Raw genomic sequence first — 835 nt, forward strand, 5'->3', positions numbered from 1 at the left:
CTGGGACCGGGGGCCTGAGGGCTGAGGACTATGGGGCTGGGGACTGAGGGCGGGGGCTGCGGGAGGGCTGGGGGCTGTCACCATGACCACTTCCTTCTTCAGCTCCTCCATGTCTGCCTTCATTGTTTTCCTCTTCATTTTTCTTCTCTTCCCCGATTTAGGCCTCCTTTTATGTCTTGGCCTTAGGATCTGCTCGTGAGGGATCACGGTCCCCCTTTTTCTCTGGCGCCCCATAGTCCTCCCTGGATACGGTTGACCCAGCTCAACTGGTGGGAAGGAAGGCAAAAGGAGGAGAAGAAATTGAGGGGTGTGGAGAGAAGAGGGGCACAGAGGGGTCAGGCGGCAAGGACGGGAAGGGCCAGGGGAGTGAGGAGAGAGGACGAGGTGGAAACCCGCCAGAAGAGAGCAGAGGCCAGAGGCGGGGGCACCGGGGAGGGAGCGGCTGAGCAGGTGACAGGCCAGGCGGGTCAGCAGGGCCGGGGACAAGGGTGGGGGCAGCCCCGTGCCTCAGTGAGGAGGTGCAGGTGCCGAGGGCGCCGAGCAGGTGGGTCAGGGTGAGGAGGGCCCCCCCTCCCACCGCCCAGGCCCTGTGGGCGCCACGGCAACGCCCGGCTCTGTGGTCACAAAGGCTTCACCGCAGTTCCGTCCCAGATCCCAGAAGTCCTGTCTCCGGGCTCGAGGGTGACGGGAGCAGGTTCCGAGTTTCCGCCACAGTGAGCGTTTCAGTGTGAGGGCAAGACTGGGCCCGGGGCCCCCGCTGGGTCCCTCGGGCTTCTGGGGCTCCCAGGGGCCCTCGGCAGCTGACAGAAAAACAAAGCAGGCACTGTGTGTGAGC

The 835-nt window shown here is 64.8% G+C and overlaps 1 protein-coding gene across 2 annotated transcripts in view; it reads right to left on the reverse strand.

The window, feature by feature from the left end:
• The window catches only part of ATP1A4 (ATPase Na+/K+ transporting subunit alpha 4), a 27,565-nt gene extending 26,968 nt beyond the window's left edge, over positions 1-597 (reverse strand). Inside the window, exon 1 of one of the 2 annotated variants that reach the window (XM_049634703.1) lies at positions 82-596. In XM_049634703.1, the coding sequence (XP_049490660.1) occupies positions 82-234 (153 nt within the window). In that variant the 5' untranslated portion in view covers positions 235-596. Of the gene's footprint in view, positions 1-81 lie in introns of both variants that reach the window. The other variant, XM_049634704.1, reaches the window with a different exon arrangement.
• Between the last annotated feature and the right edge of the window lie 238 nt (positions 598-835).

Source organism: Panthera uncia, chromosome F1, assembly GCF_023721935.1.
Source record: "Panthera uncia isolate 11264 chromosome F1, Puncia_PCG_1.0, whole genome shotgun sequence".
In the NCBI taxonomy this organism is placed as follows: Eukaryota; Metazoa; Chordata; class Mammalia; order Carnivora; family Felidae; genus Panthera; species Panthera uncia.